This window comes from Parus major, chromosome 2, assembly GCF_001522545.3.
Source record: "Parus major isolate Abel chromosome 2, Parus_major1.1, whole genome shotgun sequence".
Lineage (NCBI taxonomy): Eukaryota > Metazoa > Chordata > Aves > Passeriformes > Paridae > Parus > Parus major.
In genome coordinates, this window is record NC_031769.1 from 63,683,506 (window position 1) to 63,701,919 (window position 18,414).

Genomic DNA, 18,414 nt, shown 5'->3' on the forward strand with positions numbered 1-18,414 from the left:
ACTCCTCAGTACCACTCTGCCAGCAAAGAGCATGTGTTAGCTGTTCCCTGGAAGCTGTGTTGGATCCAGGTGTTACTCATCTTCAGTGCAATTGCATTTCTGCTACTACAATGATTACCAGCTGAAATCAATATAGTGCCAGAAGATAAAACACAATTGCAGTTTAAATGCATCTGGTTTGCTACATATCTAGAGAGGGACCTTCAAAAAGAATATCTCAGTTTTTAAAAATACAAAAGCACAAATTACTCATCAACTCTATTACTAAAACTGTATTTTGCTGGAGCATTTAAAATGCATTTAGAAAGTCTATACGATTTCACTAATGGAACTCATAGCAACCTATCCTCTCCTTACATTATCAGCTTTAAAAAACCCCAAAACCCAGCCCTTTAAATCAGGTAATAAGTAGAGCCATAAAATTGGCTGCTACACCAAAAATCAACAAAAGAGAGCAAGCATTTTTCCCCCCACTCAGTTCATGCAATACACTAGAAAAAATATTTTGTTTCTGTGCGGCTAACAAGCCATCCTCTAGTTTTCACTTCCTTGGAGTTCTTTTTCCTAAAGAACCTTATATCACATTAGTAACTTGTGTATAGTATTATACTCATCTTTGCCACCAGTCCTTGCTCAATGAATAAGCTCTTCCCTTCTTGAAAATCACTTTTAAGGTAGAGCTGAATACATTTCAGCAGCAGAGAAACATTCTCAAATTCATTCTTGTCCAGCTCCTACAAAAACACAGAGCGCTGTGCATCAGTAGTCTGCTATCCTCTGAGCTGGGTGTTAGGATAGTTGAGATTATTTATGGTACTTGCCTTTCTCAGTGCTTTGTCCAGCTGGTTAAAGAGAGATTCACTGTATTTCTGGGGAGGCTCTACTTCCTTCTCTTGAATCAGTTCATGTATTTTTTGAAACCCCTTCCCTTTAAAGGCATCAGTGAGCAGTGATTCAATCTATAGACGCAGGAGAAGGAAATAATTAGCAAATAAAATAAGCAGGCATTGAACTTGTAGCAGCAGTAATTATGATAAAATACTTACAATGCTATTTTTAAAGTTGTAAGTTTCTGTTTATTTGTCTTACACTGTTTGTTTCTCTACTTTCATTCTACTGCTACGTTTGAAGTAAAATATCAGTCTTAATGTCCAAAAGAGACAGAACCCTTGAAACTGAGCAACCTTAAAAGATACCAGGTAAGGAAAACAGGCAATTTAGTATACCCAGTTTTCAAGTCCCACAACTATTACAATAAATTTTTTTCCCCACTTACTAAAGAAAAAAAATTAAGAGGACTGCTGCACTTCCCACATTAAGTAAAACTACTAAAAGTTTTGGGTCATGTCATATCCAGTTAAGAAATGCACCTAAATAAAATAAATAAATATAACAATCTGTAAGATTACGATAAAATTACTAAAAGTTTGGGGTCATGCCATATCCGGTTAAGAAATGAATCTTTAAAATATATATATACATATATATAAATAATAATATGTAAAATGAAGATAAGGATGCATTTAAAAGATCCTTACATAGTCTTCTGCTCTATTGCCTCTCACATGTCTACTTCGTTCTTCACTTTTTTGTTCCTTTAAAAATATAAGGAAGAGAAAAACACAGAGAAAAAGATTTTTTCTCTCCATCCCCTCCAAAAAAAAGAAAATCCCACCAACCAAAACAAACCCCAACACTTTTTCTGCCCCAAAGCTGAAGAGCACTTACTCATCCCCTCTCTCCCAAAAGGCTGCTTTTCCTTCCTTATTACCTAAGCCTCAAAGACCCCCCCCGCCTGCCAAGGCGAGGTTTCTGGCAGCCCGGGGAGTGCCCGGGTGTTCCCCGGAGGGAGCACGGAGTGTTCCCCTCTGGGTGGCGGCTGCCGGCTCCCGGCCGCGGGGAGCGCCGCTCACCTGGGCCATGCTGCGGGGGCTGCTTCGCACCCTCCCGCCACCCGCTGCTCAGCACACCCGCGTTTAGGGAGAAGGGAGACCCTCGCCGGCCTTTCTCACAGCTCCGAGCACCCTCTTCAGCAAGTCCTCGCTCTGTACATCAGGAGCGGTGGGGGAAAAGGGGGAAAAAAGGCGCCCGGTTCGCCCCCGCGCTAAAAAGCCGCAGCTGTGTGGCTCCTGGGACCGGCCCCAGCACCCGGGCACCGGCGATACAGCACTGGCAGACCCCCGGCCGAGCCCAGGCGGGCAAAAGAGGAGCCCAGAGACCCCCTGAGCGCTGCTCTCAGCCGAGTAGTGCCACAGCAGGCGTGTGCTGCTGCCGAGTGGGCTTTATTGTGCTCAGCTGAGAGTAAAGTCCAGTAAATTTTGGACCAGAGAGGATGGAAAGGAATGAGAAAATCATTCCGGACAGGTGGGATCGTTTAAAGGGTAATAGCAGCGCTCGGTCTCTGCTGTCGTGGATAATTTTTTTCTTTCTGTTTTCCGCACCAAAACTCAATCTCCCTCCTTCCTTCCCACACCACCACCTCCCCCCTCCAAAAAAAACCCCAAACAATAATCACGAAAAACAAAACAACCAACCAAAAAACTTCAGACCCCATCGGCTATTTCTTTCGAAAAGAAAAAGGTAACAAAAAACCTGTGACTGTTCAATAAGTTAAAATGTGCCTATCAATACAGTAGCACCAAAATCAACTTTGCGTTTTAAACCAGGTGGCTATAGAGCACAGCGCGAAGGGGAAACCTGCCAAATAACTCCGATTTCGTTTACGTCCAAAGAGCAGGTTATTCAGCACCTTTGCCTCCCTCCAGAGGCTTTACAAGCTGCGGGCAGCTCCGAGCCACGCTCAATATCCAAGATCAGGGGCATCGCGGTGGGGCAGAGACGGGTCCCCCAGGTCCCCATCACCCCGGCCGCCCGCGGGAGCGAGCGGCGGAGCCCCGCGGCTGCCGGGTTAGACTTCCAAACCCTGCTTAAATTTGCCGAGGTCACGGCCCCCAGTGCTGGGGGATGGATTGGTGCACAACCCCTCTGTCTATCCCCCATCACACAACTTCAGGTGAAGGTAGCGGAACCCCCCTGTGGAGGGGGAGCTCAGCTCCTGCCCACCCAGGGGCCGCGGTGGGGTTCGGTGATTGTGCCGCTGTTCCGCCTGCGGGGCCGGCTGAGGGCTCCCCCGCACACACCTCGGCGACGCCCCGACGGCATAAAAAACTGGGATCGGCACCCACGGGCAGTCTGTGCCATGAAGCTCACCTGGGACATCAACGACCCCAAGCTGCCGCAGGTAACTCACGGGTGGGAGGTATTGGGGAGAGTCTCGGTGCAGCTCTAACGCAGAGCTGGGCAACAGCGGAACTTGACTCTAAGCAAAGCTTTGTTTTACTTCTGCTTTATTTCTCTTGTGTCTTTTCACTTTTTTGTTTTGTTTTGTGGTCTTTATAAAACAACTTGTAATAAAAGTATGGATTTGATACACAGCTTTGCCTAGCTGAATATGAGCTCCTAAAACTACCTGTGACTCCATTTAGACAGTTACCTTTTTCCCCTTCTCCCTCTTGTTCAAGAAATGCTGACTAGAAGCTTGAATTGTCTGTTTACTACTATGATCCAAGTTATCTAATTATTTCTTTGTTTTATTGATGCAACACATCACACAATTTAATGTCAATGAGCACTCCGCTTTTGTCTAGTTGTGAGTTTCAAAGGTGTTTTTTAATTTGCAACTTTTTTGATCTTAGAGTTTATTTTTACAGAGCCCATGCTATTATAGAATGTCTTAATGCTGTAAATGCTGGTAGTTTACTTCTGTTTACTGGGGTTGCTCTCACATGTGGTACATACATATGTCACATATGCTTTGCATTGTAAATATTTGCAGTTTAAAATCTTAGCTCTTCTTTCATGGTTCTGATAATTACATTTTAGTAAGGAACTCCAGAAAGGCAGTGAAATCCCAAACTGAAGTGCTCTTTCTTTGCACCACCATACATATATTGGAAGTGCATTTGCAATGACAAATCTTTTTACCTCTATTTTTTGGGAAAAGCCTTATTCAAATCATATTAGATGCACTTCAAGAAAACATTCCATAGTTAAACTTGTAGTTTCCTGCCTGCAGGTGCATGGTCCCACAACAAGGAGAACTTAATAGAAATCATGATCAGGGTGGCTTGTGTCTTGCCTGGGCACACAGATAGACTAGTCAGTAAATTCTGGAAGTTGGGCTGATGTCTTATAGCTGTAAGTATAAGACATCAGCCCAACTTATATATGTAACTTCGCTGTAAAAGTCATATGTATCGACAGACTGTGCTACATGCAAAAAAAGGAAAGGATCCTGACTTTCTTTTCATATATGGAATCTCTGACTTCCCCGGCCCCTTTAGAGACCAGATCTGAGCAAGCTATTCCTTCAATATTTCTTTTTCTGCTGCTTGGCTGGTGATAGAAAAAGCACTTTTCCCTGCTATGTGCTTTATAACAAGATAAAAATATCAGTTTGTAATATACTAATAACGTTCTCTTGCTCTTCTCCTTGCTGCCTCGCCCTCCCACCCCACCCACGCTGCTGCAGGAGCCCAAGCACTTCGACGCCTTCCAGGAATGGCCCGATGGCTACGTGCGGCTCATCTACTCGAGCGAGGAGAAGAACGCGCAGCGGCACCTCAGCGGCTGGGCCATGCGCAACACCAACAACCACAACTGCCACATCCTCAAGAAGTCCTGCCTGGGAGTGGTGGTGTGCGCCCGGAGCTGCGCTCTGCCCGGCGGGGCCAGGCTGCAGCTCCGCCCCGCCATATGCGACAAGGCTCGGCAGAAGCAGCAAAGTGAGAGGCGCCCGGAGAGAGCTGCGATGCACAAGGGACCCCGTTTCTTTTATCTGGGCTTGGTTTCCAAACTGGAGTCACTTTTACTTGCGAGCAGACTAAGGCATAATGCCAACGACTGGTTAATTCCAAATTTCATCAATGTCTGCTTGCAAATATTTAAGGGGATAGGGATTGAAATCCTTTAAATTATTACTTTGTAACTAGTGGGCAGTTCTAGCTCGTATCATGTACCTATGCTTGGTAGTCTATGTTGTATTTCCTTGGACAATACATTTTAATCTGAATTTTGGAGAAGTCTGACCGTGCTGCTCTTGAGCTGTGCTTACTCTCGGGCAGCATCCTTGTCCTTAACCAATCTCTTCAGCACTTTCTGTCTGTTCACAGAGAAAGCCTGCCCCAACTGTAACTCTGCCCTCGAGTTGATTCCTTGCCGAGGACACAGTGGCTATCCGGTCACAAACTTCTGGAGGCTTGATGGCAAAGCAATATTTTTCCAGGTAGAAAGCAGCTGTATGTATTTGTGCACACTATATAATTACACCTGTAAATAAGATAATACCTGTAAAGAGAGAGATTTCTTCTTCCTCCCCCCCTTTTTTAGGTAACAGACCATTATGAACATTATGAAGTCCATGTCTGAATTCCTCTTTAGTATGAACATAATAAGAACAAATAAAACAATAATGCTTGGATGTCTCTTTAAAAGCAGTACTTATGTGTTGGTAATATTCAGTTTTAACCACAATAATGTGGTTAATCATTGATGGCTAAAATTCTCCTGTTTACAGAATACAAATACGAACAAAAGTTGTCTTGTACTCTGGTGCATATGGCAACTGGATCTCTCCAATATTTATTTCCAGTTATTTATTTTCTATTAAAATAAATATGAAAAAAAAAGCATGACTTAATTTAAAGCATGAAAATTCTACTGCATGTAAAACTAGCCTTTGAATTTTGAAGGATTTAAAATCTTGACAGGAAAAAGAAGAATCTTAGCTGAAATTTGAAATTTCATTTTGATTTTTTTTTAACAACATTGGAACAAAAAGTAAACAAAAAGTTCCTATTCTATGAGATCACATTTTCTCTTGGATATATTTTTTCCCATGACTCACAAACTGAATTCTGTTCTCCACTCAGTAAATGGAAAAAAAACTGGCCATATTCTCAGATTCCCTCCTATATTATTCTTATTCAAATGTTCTCTTACAGACATGCAAAACTGGAAGATTTTACTATCAAAAAAAAGTTGATTAATAATCCTTGCTTAGAAGTTAATTTCTGCTTGAGACAGTGTTTTAAAAGCAATTTTTAAGCTTCCTACTGTGTATTAGGGACTGTATGTAGATCTGTTCAGGCAAATGAGTACGGAAATGTAGTGTCCACGACTTCATCATATACCAGTGTAACTTCAGTTAGGTAGATCTGCATACCCACAAATGTTTCAACAGCAGAGCATCTTCAGATGATTTTCCAGGATATAATTTTCAGTCCTGTTCAAGAAGGTGTATTGCTTGAAGAGAATATTTATCATCTTGTAGCATGAAACCTCTTTAAAGTCTATTTATTCTACTTATATACAGGCTTTTAAAGCAGAACTGAGATACTGGACTGCAGAAAACCAACCAAATGAAATTTATTTTTTTTTTTCCTCCTTGGTTCTAATTCTGAATGTCACAAACTTAGATAGCACTTTTGCTCCTTCATCAGCTCAGCAGTCCTTACTGACTTCTCACTTCTTCCTTCTATCTACATCCAAATCATGATTTATTCTATTTATTTTCACAATGAATTTGTCCTTGTTTAGTTTCTCCTTTCTTTTTTCTTGTGCCAAACCACAGACTATGCTCTGACTACCTCTCATACTACTCAGAGCCTTTTCTCTTAGCTTAGCCCTTTCAAGGTTCACATCTAATTCTCAGTTTATCCTAATTTAGGCTAAAGGAGTCCATGACCACCCCCGGCCAGAGAGTAAACTGGAGGCAGAGGCAAGAAGAAGTGCAATTAAGAAGCAAATGTCCTCTTGCCACCACTCCCAGAAAAAGAGATCTCTAAACTCAGAGGTAAATCAAAGTCATCAGTGAAATAAAAAGGTGACATAAATTACTAACGTCAATTAAAAAGGTGTGACAAGCATGTACTGGGGATCCCAGGGCAAAACAAACCTTTACACCATGCTACATCTGTTAATTTGGGGCTGAAACTAGCAACAGCACAAGTATTGAGACATATGTGTTTGGGCACTATTGATTCCTGTATCTTAAAAATCTACTTCTCCTTGTCAGGCAGGAAGGTACCACGACAGCAGTGGTTACACCAATAACCTACAGAATTTTCACTGCATGGATGGCCCAGAACGAGTCAGTATCTTCACAGACACCAATTTTTCAATTCCAGCCCAGTCCTACCCTTCTCTGCAGAGCGCAGACCTCTACAAGGCACCTTATGACTCAGCCAGCTTCCAAGAGGACCAGCTATCGCCATACCCTAAATGCCCAAATCCAAGGATCTACATGCCCAGGCCGTGCAATTATGAGTTTGGAGTTCCTACCTTTATAAGCTCAAGTCCTTACCCACCATTTTACAAAGATCTGACCAGTCCAGCCATTGATGCAGACCCCCTCAGTCTGAACGGGCCTCACTACAACGCCGCGACCACCCAGGATAAGAGCTTTGATAACCCTGGCAGACATTACGGACTGAAACCAGCATGGGGGAAAACCGGCAGCGGAGACCGGAGTGAGTACGGGCAGATGCCAACAAGTGCTCCCCACCCTTACTACACTGGGGACTATCCCTGCAGGTACAGTGCCAGCCCCGCTCCCATGGCCCCGCCGCTGCAGACGGTCATCACCACCACCACCAAGGTGTCCTACCAGGCCTACAAGCCACCCACGCTGAAATACAGCGACAACCTCTGCGATATGAAAAACCTCCAGAGCTACACCCAAGTGGCTGAAAATGTCTCGGGTGCCATCTATTCAGGGGTGAAGATTCAGGAAGACTTTGGGATGATAAAGTCAGCGTTGCTCTACCAGCATGACTCCATCCCTACGAAATCCAAACCGGCTGAGAGCATGGAGAGCTATCGGTATGGGCTCCCTCTGGGGAACAGCTTTGCTGAGCATGAAGGCCAGGCCCTAAGGTTTGAGAGTGCTGAATACTGACAAAACAGTGCCTAAATAACAAATACCTTCAGATGGTATAACAGATTATTGTGCTAAACCAGGTGGTTTGGGATCTGAGGAGATGTAAGGAAGCAGAACATCAAGACAGCTTTTTTCCCGAAAGCATTTTTCTGGAGCGGTGTGCTGAGTGAATTATATTTTGCTATCTAATTTCAAAGAAGCCCCACACAATCTCTAAAATGGCACAAGGAACTGAGCCCAAAACACTCCTGGAGAAGGTAATATGGAGGCACAGCTCCTCTGGAAGTCAACAGCCTCCTCTGACAGCAAATGCAATCCACATACAGCTACAACTCCTGCCAGATGCCTTAAGCTTTGAGAGGAAATACTCCATCTGTAAGAAAGAAAAGACTAACCAGGTAATGGAAAAAAAAGTAGGAAGGTAACTATAGATGATAGTCAACTGAAGGAAATGGCAGGGAAAGAAAGAAATAAAAGAAATGTGAAAGGGAAACAATTTGCAGAAATAATTCACCTGAATGGTCCGTCCACCTGCCATGATCCTTGTGATGAATGGAAAGATCAGCCAAGTTTCTCTGAAATGAGAAATGAAAAACCTGAGACATAAGAAATGAAACATGCTAAATTCATGTTGCTTTTTGATCCCCTGTATCAAGGGTAGAGACTACCCAGTCTTTCTATGTAAGAAGGAGAGCCCAGTGCAGCTGCACCAGGAACTGATGCCCTCTCACACTCAGCCTGGAGGCAGGAAGGCTCAGGTAGCCCTCACCAAGCCTGCTCAGCATCTCATGGCTGCCAGAGTTAACTTATGTGGTCCTGAAAACCATTTACAGTGAAACTGGTTTTTGCTTAGAGGGGCCTCTGCAAGCTGGTCAGACCAATTAGTTATTGGTGCAGAATTGTCTTTAACCATGGATACAACTCATCCTGCCTAAGGGTGCAACATCCCAGCTGCTTAGTACAGGTCAGTGTCGAATGAACCTTTCCTGGCTGCCTCTCTGCACTCCATCTCCATCAGGTCCTTCTCCTGAGGGACTTCTAGTCATTTTTCTCTCTGTAATCATAGCTTCCCATGACAGTACTGCTTTGGAAATTAAACAACCAGCCAACAGAGAGGTTAGAAAGTAAGATCTCCAAACAGAGACAAGCAAAGAAAACATAAGGAAATTAATTCCAAAATTCATCCCTAAACCGACTAATTCTTAGTTAAAGTGGAAAGAAGAGAAAACAGAGCAGTACTGGTTTAAAACCAAAGATACTTTGAAAGCTGCCTTGTATAAGGCAATAGAACCCTTCACCCAAAATATGTGTGCCAAGCAAGGGAGCTAAGTAGACACGGGAAATTGATCAGGGTCAAAAAATTAAGTTAGCAAGTATCTTAAACTTCTTGAACACTTTTTTTTTTCCTCTCTCTCATGTATATTTTTGCTGTGTTTTGAGAAGCAGCATACTACTGTAGTATTTCAATAAATGTGAAATCAGAGTAAAAAGCAAGGCACCACATAAAGTAATGTGAATAGTTGGCTAGTTAGAATTATAAGGTTCTGTGCACTGAAGTCATCATTAATCTGGTAAACAAACTGTATTTTCAAAGCATACCACACAAATATCTGAGGTTAAAAAATAGTTATTTCTGATGTAGTATATTTTCTTTCTTTTTATATTTTTATGAAAAACATGTTCAGTCTGAGATGTGAAAATCAGTCCCACAGAAATTTAGTCAATAGTATCCTGTTTCAGCCATGAATTGTTCAGTATTTTAAAAATTCAAGCCAGACAAAGATAGAATTCACAAAAAGACTAAATTAATACACCTGGAGCAAGCTTATCTTGTCTTTTAGCTCTAGTGTACTTGCTGTATATCTCTCTTGGCTTTTGTTAAACTCTTATGGCAATTCTTCTACCAAGTATTTTAAATTACTGATAGGAAGGGATTCAAGTGAACAACATCAATTTGATAATTAGCCTACATACTGACTTTTAAAAGAGAGAAAAAAAAAAAAAAAAAGGTGATTTGTGAATTATTAGCCAGAAAGACTGATGCAAAATTTTAGAGTTTAGGAATGTATAACACTGAGCCTGTTTACAGAACTGGGATTTCTCAGCTGTATGCCAAGTCATATTGAGGCACTTGACATGTAGAATGAAAATCAAGGCTTATAGCCTTATAAGTTTAAAGGAGGGAAAGAAGAGTATAAGAGGGGAGTAAGCCCAAAAAAATGACTAAAAAAGCTGGAAAGATTCACTGCAGATGGAAAAATCAAGGTAAATATTAAAGCTGTAAATTTCTCTATTTTATAGGGATTTTAGAGGAGTTAGCCAACCACAACCCAAGCACAAGCTACTAAAATAGTGCACACTATTAAAACAGACAAGCTGTGGGGGTTGCATGCGGTTTACATTACTGGTATAAAACCTGTCATTGTAGTTGTATGCTTAAATCATTATGCTATCCAATTAAACCGAGCCTTTAAAGCAGACATTTATACACCAGTAAAGAAAATGCAGCCAATTGTGTTAAGATGCTACTTTTAGGGTGTGGATTTATTTATAATAAATATGTATGACAGCGGTTTAAGCACAGCGGAAAGCTACACTGGTGATTACCTTGCTGCATCATCTGAGCAGTACAACAAATAAAACCACTCTAAAGGTTATTGCAGTCTTTCTTTACCTTGATTCCTCTCATGTACAATTGCCTGGGATGAGATTAGCTGTATGTTACCTCTTACAGATAAAAAATCAGATGGAAAAAGCATAGAGCTGTAAACAGTTTTTCTCTTCAAAATACATAAATGTAAAGGCAATGGGAGCTTCTGTAACATCAACAACAACAAAAAAAAATTAAATTGAAAGCCTCATTGTAGGTTTATACAGCTGCAGCATTGACTCTAAAAGCATGTTCCTGAGGCAAAGCAGCATCCTGAAGCAAGATGGTCCCTGAGTAAGCACCTTCTCTTCCATTAATTGTCCCTTTCAAGTATGGTTTCTGGTCCTGCATTGAGCACCTGAGAGGAGCCCTTAACCAGCCTGTACCCTATATTCTGACAGACATCTCCATCTAACAAACTCCAGCTGTTATGGCAAAATCACAGAAGGAGCAGAGGAGAAGGTGCTTTCAAATGTCAGTCTCCTGGGGCTCTGGCTTCAAATGGGTTACAAGGGCCCTACTGAGGTAAAGCACCATCTGTCCCCTTGCTGAGGATGCCCCTTGTACCAAAACAGCAGCCTTGCAATGGCAAAGGTTAAAAGCCCAAACGCTGAACGGATGCCTCCCAGAGACAAGAGGCCCAGGACAACGTATTTCAATTGTGTACCCGTGAAATGCAGCCATGTGTCACATGCCTGACAGATGCAAATACCTGTGGTATCACTTCATGGTCACATCTCTTCGTGGGGGGTGGACAGAGCCTAGCACACTGTCCTGCTCCATGATCACATGTCTCCACCCAGTCCTGCTAAAGACCTCCAGTGAGAGTCTGAGCAATTTACTTAGCCCTTGATCCTCTTCCAAAAGCAGGTTATCTGAGGGCATTTCAAATATGCTAAATGCTACAAAGTATACAGGAACTTGGCTGTTTGGGGCTTATTGAGTCCAAAGTAGTCATCTCTTCATTTGGGGGTACAAACTGTCACCTTAAAGACAGAGACAAACTTTTCTCTCAGTTCCGTAAGTAGAAACCACCAGTGCAACAGAATTGAATATGATCTGAGACTTTTTCCTTCCTGTGGATTTTCTGAGATTTCTTCTGGTTTCTTGGGGCTTTTCTTAGTGTCTTTTTGGGACAAAGCTATAGCTGAGACAGCTTTCACCAAAGTAGATTATGTTTCCTGAGAGACACCATTTAATAGGATGCACAACACAGCTCTAGGGGGTGCATTTAGGAAAGTTCATGTCATTCCCACCCTTATCAGTAGAAGTCACATGCAGACAAAAAGGAGAGAACTGAGGCATTTAGTGTTGGAATAGTTCCTCCCAACATATAGAGCAGAAAGTTAGTCCAGGCCTGTTAAAATCCTTCTGCCTTAAAAATAACAAGTGGTGCACAGCAGTTATTCATGCCTGGATTACTGCCCATGGTGATCTAGATGCCAAAAGTTAAATATCTGTCTGTCACTCACAAGCAAGGGGAAGGTGAACCAGATAGTGTTTACCTGAGATTGTGCAAAATGGAGAGTGCATTTCAACACAGCATCTCTCCAGAAAGGGTCCACATGAGACCCAAAGATCAGTGGGATGACACAGGTGCAAGAAAGTATCACAGGGAAACATTGCTTGTTTGGCTCAATCTTATTCAAACAAACAGAAAAATGAAGTTTACACAATCCCTATAAACTGCAACATGCATGCTGGCACTTGTGATGGTGTTTGGGAGAAGGCAGTTTCAGGTATTTTGGCTGGCACTTGAGCATAGCATCAACACCTTTAAGGATCACAACCAAAGGAGGTTCTTTCAACAGAAAATTACCAGTGGGTCTGCATGTATTGTTTTGTAAAAATAAGTAGGGAAGCAGGTGCATAAGGATGTTCTCTGAGGTGCTTTAGCAGGGCTCACAAACATCCTGGGTCTCTTTGTTCCATCCTGTTGCCTTTCCTTTAGTTTCCTGGTTCATAGCAAAAGCACAGGACAGCACCTCTCTCCTGTCTTTATGACAAAATGAAGTGTTAAGTGACTGGCTTGCAGTGCTTGTACTTCAACTCCACATCGTGTTGCAGCCTGGCTCAAACACTGGCAAGTCCTGTCTACGGCCTTTCTGTCATCACGTGTGTGAAATGCTGGGGACCATTGCAAAAAGTACTAATAATTGATAGACACAAGGTCCTGGTAACAGAATATAGACTTGAACATATATCTTGTGCAAAACTAATACAGAAATTATTTAAACATCAACCCCTTGCTTACGCCAGATCTGTTATAAGTGACTGCAATTAGACTGGAAATGTACCACAGGCAACAAGAGCATTTTATCTTGTTCAACAACATGGACAGTGGGATTGAATGCACTCTCAGCATGGTTGATGATGAAACCAAGATGTGTGGTGCAGTCAGCACGCTGGAGGGAAGGGATGGCATCCAGAAGGACCCAGGCAGGCTAGAGAGGTGGGATTGTGCAAACCTCATGGAGTTCAATAAGGCCAAGTGCAAGATCTTGCATGTGGATCAGGGCAATCCCAAGCACAAATGCAGGCTGGAGGAGAACAGACTGATAGCAGCTCTAAGAAGAAGGACTTGGGGATGTTTGTTGTGTGCCAGCAGCCAGAAAGCCAAACGTGTCCTGGGCTGCATCCAAAGCAGCGTGGCAACAGGCTGGGAGAGGTGATTCTGCCCCTCTGCCCCGCTTTGGTCAGACCCCACCTGCAGTGCTGAATCCAACTCTGGGTCCCCCAACATAAGAAGGACATGGACCTGTTGGAGCAAGGTCCAGATGAGACCACGAAGATACTCAGCGGGCTGGAGCACCCCTCCTATGAAGACAAGCTGAGAGAGCTGGGGTTGTTCACTCTGGAGAAAAAAGGGTTCTGGGCTGACCTTGTATCATCCTTCCAGTACCTAATGGGAGCCTGTAAGAGAGCAGGACTTTTTATATGGGCATGTAGGGATGGACATGTAGGACAAGGGGAATGGCTGTACACTGAGACAGGGTGGATTTAGATTAGATAGTAGGCAGAAATTCTTTACTGTGAGGGTGGTGAGGCTATAGAACAGGTTGTCTAGAAAAGCTGTGGATGCCCTGGAAGTGTTTAAGGCCAGGTTGGATCAGGGTCTGAGACATCTGGTCTAGTGGAAGGTGTCCCTGGCCATGGCAGGGAGGTTGGAATCAGATAGTTTTAAAGGTTCCTTCCAGCCCAAACCATTCTTATGAAATTGAGTGGCAGCACCAGAGGAGGGAGCTTATCACTGGGAAAGGAAATTTAGTCATGGCACATGGCTAAACTGTAGAGAGGGAAAATGACACAAGGGCAGAGAGGGGACATCAGGGTAGCTGCTGCATCATTTCTACTGACAATGGAGAGGTGTTTTCTCATATGTAAGGTAGGGATGTACCCATGTAATAGTGATCAAACATATTCTTAGAGGTCAATGCATGGTTAAATTATTTGCTACATACACTCAGCTCCTGCTGAATCTCTGCCTGAATTCTGCTGCGTGGGTTACGGTGCTTTCTTCCTTCTCACGTCCAAGTCTCACCTTTGAACTTTCTTTTACCTGGCAGTCACCTCTGATGTTTTATTTCAGTAAAGGAAACATGCATATTTGTTTCAGAAAATATAATGTTGTTTTCTTGTACTTTCATTTCAGCAAGCTATGTGCAAGTGGTCAAATCCTTTGAATTCCAGAAAACCGATTCCCATAGCCCCATGTTCCACCCAGTTGACTTGAGGCAGAATCAATTAATCTGTCAGCAGTTCTTAAACAATCACAAAGTTACCACACCAATTAATGAAGAACAGGGAGGGGAGAGGAAAAAAAAAGGTAAAATGAAGACAGCTTCCCATTTTTGCTCAGCAAGCCTGAGCTGCTGGCTTGGCAAAGCAGATAAGAATCTGAATTTCTAAAGCAATTTTCTGCCTTTCCCTCCATGGTGCTTCTAGTAGTTATGGTGTTGAAATGTTCACTTCCTTTTCTTGTCCCCCACTTTTTAAAAAATTAGCTTCAGCTAATGTTGAGAATTGAAGCTTAAAATGAGACTCCCCTGCCAAAAGCACCTCTGGATCAGACAATAAATATGCCCTTTTTATTAACTGTGCCTTCTGTACATCCTGGAGAAATGCAAGATTACAAAGGATTAAGGAGAAAGTTCATTATTATTTTTGTAACAGAAATACATATAATGTAGAAATTTAGAATAGACCACTCAAAGTTTCTCCCCTGCATCAGTATTAGCAACATGCATTTTTAGTAAATTGCTTACAATAAATATTTTTTTAAATGCTAAGGGAAAAAAAAACCCTCAGGTTTCACTGCAGCTGTGAATATTACAGGTGGGAATTTCTGTACAAATCCTAAGTACACTGTGGCTTAGCTGATAGCTTTATTTCATATGATCATAGAAATGGTCTGGATTGGAAGGGGACCTTGAAGATCACCTAGTCTTGAATATGGTCTAGTTCCAACCCCCTTGCCATGACCAGGGACACCTTCCACTAGACCAGGATGTGCAGAATCCCTTTCAACCTGGCATTGAACACCTCCAGGAATGGGGCATCCACAGCTTCCCTGGGTAACCTGTGCCTGTGCTTCACCACCACCACCACAGTAAAGATTTTTTCCCCTAATATCTAGTCTCTTTCAGTTTGAAGCCGTTATCCCTTTGTCCGTGCTCTTGTAAATAGACTCTATCCATCTTTCCTGAAAGCTCCCTTTAGGTACTGGAAAGCTACTCTAAGGTCAGCCTGGAGCCTTCTCTTCTCCAGGCTGAGCAGCTCCAACTCTCTCACAGCCTGTCTTCATAGGAGAGGTGCTCCAGCCCTCTGAGCACCACAGAGCACACAGCTCGGGACTGGCTCCAACACGTCCATGTCCTTCCTGTCCTGGGGACCCCAGAGCTGGATGCAGCACTGCAGGTGGGGCCTCACCAGAGCACCAAATATATACTCAATATATAATTACTATGGCAGCAATTATAATAAGGATTGTCGCGTATCATGGGGCCACCTTCAGGGAACCCGTGACGTGGCTGTGGTCGCCAGGCTCGGCTCCGGTTGCGCACCGCTCCCTTTCCAACAGGGTGGTGGCTCCGCTCCCCACAGCGCTGTTTATCCACCGCCTCCCAGCTCCTCCGCTCCACCTGCCATTCCCGGGCAGCCGTGCCCGGGCCGGGGGGGCGGTGCCGCCGCCGGGGCCCGCCTCAGCCCGCCCCAGCCGGGGCCCGGCCCCGCGCCCGTCGCCCCGGTGACGGGGCAGAGCGGCCCGGCCGAGGGAGGCGGCGGGCGGGCCGGGGGCTCGGCGGCACCGAGCTGGCTCCGCCCGCAGCGCTGCGGTGAGTGGGGGGCGGCAGCGGGACGGCGGCGAGTGCCCCTCGGGCGGGGCTGGAGAGCGCCCGTGCCCCGGGGGCTGGGCCTCTCGGGGTCCTCCCAGCGCGGAGGAGGTGCTGGTTTGGGCTGCCGCGGGAGCGCTCGGAGCTCCGTCCCTAGAGAGGAGGGCTGCTGCCGGCCCCGGCGTGCTTCGGGGGTCGCTAGCGGGGTGAACTCGCGTGTGTGGGGAGCTGCCCCGCTGCAGTGCTGGGCTTCGGGAGCGGCAGCGCCGCGTGGGTGCGGAGCCTGCGGGAACACGCACCCTGCCTGCTTTGGCTTCGGTAGCGTAGAGCCGGGCCTTGGCGGCCCGAGAGGTCCGCGGTTAATGAGAGGAGGTGAAGTTTTGTCTAGGAGAACCGGGGTGAAACTCGCAGGCCGGGCGGTGCCGAGTTTCACAGCTTGAGTGAGCGGCAGGAGCGCCGTGCTTCCCTTGGCGCTGTGTTAAGGAAGGTACCTGCGCACACTTGGGAGGCGACTGAATGTCACCAGCTGGAACTGAAATGGAAACAAGCATTTGTTTCCAGTCTCTAGGCTGAGAGGGGATCTCATTAGTGCGTATAGTTATCTCAGAGGCAGGTGCCAGGAGGATGGTGCCAGACTCTTTACAGTGGTACCCAGTGGCGGAATGAGGAGCGATGGCCATAAACATAAACATGAGAAGTTTCACTTCAACGTGAGGAAGAATTTCTTTACATTGAGGACGGCAGAGCACAGGAACAGGCTGACCAGGGAGGTCTCCCTCTCTGGAGATATTCCAAACCCACCTGGGTATGTTCCTGTGTCACCTGCTCTAGGTGACCCCGCCTTGACAGGAGGTTTGGATTAGATGATCTCCAGAGGTCCCTTCCAACCGTAACGATTCTGTGTTGTATTGAAACTTACAGTGGTGCAGATGCTGAAAGATGAGGGGTTCACTTTCCTTCTGGATGCTGCCCAAAACTGGGGACCTTAAGTTCCAGCAGCACCGAAATCATTGTTATCCTGAAACTTATTGTACTGCATTGTGGGAAGGGGTTTCCTGGGGATAGAAAGAGGTAGCCTTGCTGGCAATGTGGTAATCTGCTGAAAAAATTGGTGTGAATAATTTTGGTTTGAAACCAAAGCTGGTTTGGAACAAAACAGGGAAAAATACTTAGAGCAAATTGGAGCTATTGATTTGATAATGCCCCATTTTGAATGCCTGATACACACAAGTGGAACAATATATGAGATTTTAAAGGGCCTTAAAAAAATAATTTAAGGCAGTCTATTCCAAAGCATCAGTATTTGTCGTCAATGTTATTGACTTCTTTCTTGCAGCCGAGTGTCATGCTTTTAAATGACTGCTGGTCTTCGATTAGAGTAATGGATTTGAGGTTAATCTCAAGAACTGGATCCACCTGTCATGGGACATGATTACTGGCAGCTTTAGTAATATACAGTCACTACCACGAAGGTTCTTTATAGCAAAATCTGTTGTTTCGTGGTTGGATTTGGTGTTGGATTTGGTTTTGGTTTTTTAAAAATTTTAAAATCTCTATCAGCATACATTCTGTGCTGTGCAATACTGCCAGTTCTGATCACTGAGAACACTACTGTGCCACGCAAACAGTTCTGGTGATTTCATCAGTTATTGTAAACAGGTTGGTAAAATTTGGTTGTGAGTGTTTTGCTTCTCTGCATGGGAGGTCTTATTGGGTCATGTATCCTAGTTTATAGTTATTTGAGAGTAGTTTGTTTAGGATGCAGATGCAGAACTCTTGGTAAAGCCTAGTATATGTATATAAGAAATGTAGGTGATTTGCTGCTATTCATTACATTTTGAAATGTAATTCAGACTTCTAAAATAATATAAAACTGCTGCTAGTGCTTAAAATGCTAGTAATACAGTAAAAGCGATGTTTTGTTTCAATTCTCTAGTACTTGTTCAGATTCACTAAATTTACACAAATTATAGATTCTGTCAAGCTATTGTGTTTTGTCCTCTATTTGTCCCTGGCTTTAATCTTTCCTTAATACTGCGTAAAGAGATTATGTGCAGTATGTCATTAAGAGTATCGAGCAAGCTGTTGTTTAGACCAGCATTTCTCTCATCTGTTTGGTAGCTGTTATGACAATTTTACATTTTAGAGCTTTGCATCACTGAGGAAATAATATCATATAAGCATTATTATGGAAAAGGCCACTTCAAAGGTGTATTTTAACCAGAAAAGTGAGATTGGGCCCTTGCTTTTCCTCAGGTTGGTACAAAGGACAAAAAGGAACTGCAGATTTGAAAAAGAAAATACAGTTAGACCACTGAGGAAAAAATTGCACACCTGAGCTGGGTATGGGTAGTGTAAAGAACAAAGTACGCAGAAATCTTTTGTAGTGAAATGTGAATTTCTGGAGCATTTATGTTCTAATTATCGTGCTCTGTAATTCCAGTACATGTCAGTGTGGGGTAGGTGTGAAGGTGCACAGACATTGTTATTGGGGT

General features: G+C 43.9%; 2 protein-coding genes and 1 long non-coding RNA gene across 4 annotated transcripts in view; 2 read left to right on the top strand and 1 right to left on the bottom strand.

Moving 5' to 3' along the window:
* Window positions 1-826: 826 nt before the first annotated feature.
* LOC117245457 lies at window positions 827-2,206 on the bottom strand. Its single transcript, XR_004500162.1, has 3 exons — window positions 1,914-2,206; window positions 1,539-1,595; window positions 827-959 (listed from the first exon to the last, which is right to left on the bottom strand). It is a non-coding gene; the product is annotated as an uncharacterized LOC117245457 (long non-coding RNA).
* Window positions 2,207-2,332: 126 nt separating this feature from the next.
* On the top strand, window positions 2,333-9,172 carry GCM2 (glial cells missing transcription factor 2). Its single transcript, XM_015615633.2, has 6 exons — window positions 2,333-2,381; window positions 2,733-3,241; window positions 4,532-4,784; window positions 5,172-5,284; window positions 6,728-6,853; window positions 7,076-9,172. Exons 1-6 carry the CDS (start codon window positions 2,333-2,335, stop codon window positions 7,955-7,957), a joined length of 1,932 nt encoding a protein of 643 aa, XP_015471119.2. The 3' UTR covers window positions 7,958-9,172.
* Window positions 9,173-15,836: 6,664 nt separating this feature from the next.
* The window catches only part of MAK (male germ cell associated kinase), a 30,410-nt gene continuing 27,832 nt past the window's right edge, over window positions 15,837-18,414 (top strand). For both annotated transcript variants that reach the window (XM_015619847.2, XM_015619850.2), the window contains exon 1: window positions 15,837-15,922. The gene's annotated coding sequence lies outside the window, so the exon portion shown is untranslated. The remainder of the gene's footprint in view (window positions 15,923-18,414) is intronic.

What these genes read in the sequence shown, in the direction of transcription:
- GCM2 (XM_015615633.2), top strand. Translation starts at nt 2,333, where the DNA reads ATGGAAAGGAATGAGAAAATCATTCCGGACAGGTGGGATCGTTTAAAG. An exon ending in ACGACCCCAAGCTGCCGCAG is followed by an intron (nt 3,242 to 4,531) that starts GTAACTCACGGG and finishes ACGCTGCTGCAG; the next exon opens with GAGCCCAAGCACTTCGACGC. An exon ending in GGCTCGGCAGAAGCAGCAAA is followed by an intron (nt 4,785 to 5,171) that starts GTGAGAGGCGCC and finishes GTCTGTTCACAG; the next exon opens with AGAAAGCCTGCCCCAACTGT.